General features: G+C 35.1%; 1 protein-coding gene across 1 annotated transcript in view; it reads right to left on the reverse strand.

Moving 5' to 3' along the window:
* galt (galactose-1-phosphate uridylyltransferase) overlaps positions 1-4,034 on the reverse strand; it is a 130,285-nt gene that overhangs the window by 123,876 nt on the left and 2,375 nt on the right. The window contains exons 3-4 of the mRNA XM_016550736.1: positions 2,064-2,139; positions 1,846-1,894 (exon numbers count right to left, since the gene is read on the reverse strand). Coding sequence (XP_016406222.1) covers positions 1,846-1,894; positions 2,064-2,139 — 125 coding nt within the window. The remainder of the gene's footprint in view (positions 1-1,845; positions 1,895-2,063; positions 2,140-4,034) is intronic.

The following is a 4,034-nucleotide window of genomic DNA, read 5'->3' on the forward strand; positions in this document are numbered from 1 at the left end:
CGCTTCAGCTTCCACTCTCCGCACAAACGATTGGATATGCGCCTAATAGCGCACATTTATATAGGTTAAATGTTTAAACTAACATTGTGATATGCTTTAAGTATTTTATATCTATAGATTTTATTTTCGGCAAGTCGTAATTACAACATCGTATGACATTGTCTCATATGATGCTCATAAGTTTCTTCATATTGCATTAGTATCTGACAACACCAAATCAGTAAAAGAATAAAAATTGCACTACGAAAGATCTCCATGATTAGCCTGTTTTTGCACTTCCTGAATGGATAACCTTAGCACACGAGTGGTTTTGTTTACAATTCTGGTTCACTTGTAAAAAAAGGGCAGTGTGAAAGCGCAACGCACCAAACAAAAAAAAATCTAAATTGTATTTGGTCCGGACCAAAGCAAGTGAACTAGAGGACTTTCCTTGTGTGAATACACCCTTAGTTACCAGCCCAGATTTTTTTAATAACTCAAGTCACACTGTTAAAGATATACCAAAAGACAAAACCAAAGTTAGAATGTGAAAAAATGGTGATTTCATAAATAATCTACATAATACACTAACACAAGCAAGACGCTGATAAAGCCTTATTTGACTCATCCTCTAATGTGTTTTGACTCATTGCAACGACATTTAGTTCTTTCCTCTCAGCTAATGCTCTCCTGAGGTGTCGCCGTTCTGGCAGCACAATCTATTTCTACACGCAGCGCGATTAAACTCAGGGAAATAGTTTATTAGCAGTGCTTCAGAGGGGCCATGAGCCACAATAATGGAGCTAACGCACTGTGCTACAAAATATCCCTCAGTGCCGCTCCAATCTATGGCAATCTGTGCTAATGTACTCCGAAAACAAAACAAAAAACAATACTGTTATAAGGAACAGTAAGAATAATATAAAATAGGGAGGATGGCATAGACTTGGTTAAAGATCTGGGCGGGTAAGAACCAAGAGGAAAGAACCTACTGTAAGTTTCTTTGGATAAGCATCTTTTAATCACTTTTTGTTGTTGTTTGATGCCACAGACCCCCCAAATGTGACGATCCCCTTGCGAGGGAACCCCATAAAAAATAAATGCATCTATATAATTTAATGTTATAAAGATCTATTACTATAGCTGTAAAAGTGGAAAATACTTACTTTCCATTCATTTGATGATTCCCCCCCCAATTTTGACTGAAATGTTACATTTATAAATCTACAGAAACAGAAAATGATGGTTGTGAACGAATATTTGCAATCGATCAGACGATTTCCAACAAGACTTTTAAAAAGAAAAATTAAACAGTCATAATAATAAAAGAAATGTTACATTTTTACTTACTCTGTTTATTTATTTGTTTGTTTGTATAAAATTTATTTATGTTTATTTATTCATTATTTATTTATTTACTTAGTTAACTTTTACTTTATAAATAAATGTATTTATTTATTTTATTTTAGTTACTTATATCAACTGTATTTGTTTATTTATTCATTATTTACATTTATATTATAAATAAATTTATTTATTTATTTGTACTACATAATATTCATTTGCTTGTTAAATATTTATTTATTTTACATTTGTTTACACTATTTGTTTACACTATTTGTCACTTCTTCTTTTTTTTTGTGGAAGACCTAGTACCCCCTTGTGGCTGCCATTATCATAGCTGTTTTAGAAAAGTAACCGCACACCTCTCTTTAACAAGTCACACAATTTATAAAATCATTCAACTCTGACAAACAGTGCACAATGAGATGCATGCCAAATCTGAATATTTAGACTTAAGGGTTTTGTTGTTAATAGTAAAGCCAGCAGTACTAGTTAGTAATTTTAGAAATAAACTGTTCTCACCAAACACCTCTGGCTGCTTTGCTTTGGAAAAGTGGATGATGGTCTGATCCTAGAACCAGCAATGATACAAATTATTAAAACATTGTAATGAAATGCTTCACTAACATACAGATCATAATTGCACATTAAAAGTTTTACAGTTAAACTCTGCAGGAAGTTAGCAACAGGTATGACTCTGAAGTGAGACTAATGGGACTGAATGGGACGGTAGATCATACCGGGATCTGGAGCGTCAGGCTGGAGAGCCGGGAAATCATTGTCAAACATGAACGTGCTGTCATACTCAGGATTCACCTGCAATAAAACGGAGGAAAATATGAAAGGACTCTTCCTCAGGTTGACATAGTATCTGACTAGACAAGCTGCTTCCAGCCAAACGTATATATCTGAACAACGTGAAAAAGTGAATTCAACAGTGCATGTTCAACATCTTGTCTGAATGTAAAGTAGCCTGGCAACCTTCTGTATTTAATTAATCATTAAATAATAATGTCCAGGAATGAGAGAGTCAGCCAAGAACATTTGTCAGGCTTAAATAAACTGTGCCACTGAATATTCATCGCTGTATAACTCACACGGGCAGATGTACGTTCAAGGAAAGGATATCGCCGTATTTTTCTGCTTAGTCAGAGAACGCAGACGCATCGCTTTCCACAGAGAAGACGGTTTCATCCGTGTTCGTAAAAAAAGCTCCCATAATGCTGCAGGCTGAGCCAGAGGTGTCGACAGCTTATAACTATAAGCTCATGAATGTTTAAAATCCTGAAAATGGACCGTTTTACTACAATCTGATAACTTGATACTTGAAAATAGCGCATTTGTAAATGAATCGGAAATGGAACTGCAGTACAAAAAAAAATAAAGAATATATTCTTCCCCTTAATGAATTTAACTAAATGAAAGCCTTTATTTTGTTTTACAGGAATATTCTAGGTTCAATCTGGGTCCAAAACGTCAAGCTCTACTGACATCAGTGCATGTTAATATGTAGGACCGGATCGTTATCCTGGGACACCACGGGGTCTTATCACATGTTAAATGACAAAGGTGATTTGAAAAACTAATTAGGACACATAACATTAGGCAACTAGAAATAGTAGCATAATAGCAGCATTATTCCTTAGACAAGATTTAGGGAGTCAAAAATCACATTAACTGTTTTCTACAGCGGTAGCCTATGGGGCAAGACATTGCACCAGTGTTAAATATACATTAAGATTTGTAATGCTTTTTCTGAAAGAAGTCTCTATGACATTGCAAGGTTTTGACAAGGCTGCATTTATTTGATCAAAAAGAAAGACAAAAAAACATTAATTATGTGAAATATTATTACAATGTAAAATGTCTATTTTAATATATTTTAAAATGTAATTTATATCTGTGATCAAAGCTGAATTTTCAGCATCATTACTCCAGTCTTCAGTGTCACACGATCCTTCAGAAATCATTCTGATATGCTGATTTGCATATTATTATTGCACAAGGAGTCTGATAACAGCCAGTGCTCCACACAGAGATCTGATCTGATCATCATCCAGTCTGTCTGAGATTACATGAAGAAACACAACAAACTGAGACAGACTCAATCCAGAAGAACTGTGACAACGTCTCCAAGATGCTTCAAGAGACCGTCCTGCAAAGCTACCTGAAAAACTATGTGCAAGAGCACCGATGGCAAAAGCTGCTTTAAATGCAAAGGATGGTCACGCCAAATGTTGATTTAATTTAGTTAATAGAAGCCGCATCATGGATGCTGCACACTGCTGGTGGATGAGGAGATTCCTCCTTTCTATGTAAAGCGCTTTGAGTGCCCAGAAAAGCGATATATAAATGTAAGGAATTATTATTATGTTATTTTTGACAGCATCCTCATTTTACAGCATTTTTACACAAGTGCCTTTAACTTTGAACAGTACAGTAGCTTTGCAGGACGGTCTCTTGAAGCATCTTGGAGACACAGTTCTTCTGGATTGAGTCTGTCTCAGTTTGTTGTGTTTCTTCATGTAATCTCAGACAGACTGGATGATGATAAAATCAGATCTCTGTGTGGAGCACTGGCTGTTGTGCAAACAAAAATCTCACTGGATTATTACAATTAATGGCAAAATGAATGTTTGGAAATGTAAACTGATATTTCCTACTGACATATTACAGCAAAAGATAGAAATAACTGACTTAAAACCATTTTT

This window comes from Sinocyclocheilus rhinocerous, unplaced genomic scaffold, assembly GCF_001515625.1.
Source record: "Sinocyclocheilus rhinocerous isolate Xijiao unplaced genomic scaffold, SAMN03320098_v1.1 scaffold103, whole genome shotgun sequence".
Taxonomy (NCBI): domain Eukaryota; kingdom Metazoa; phylum Chordata; class Actinopteri; order Cypriniformes; family Cyprinidae; genus Sinocyclocheilus; species Sinocyclocheilus rhinocerous.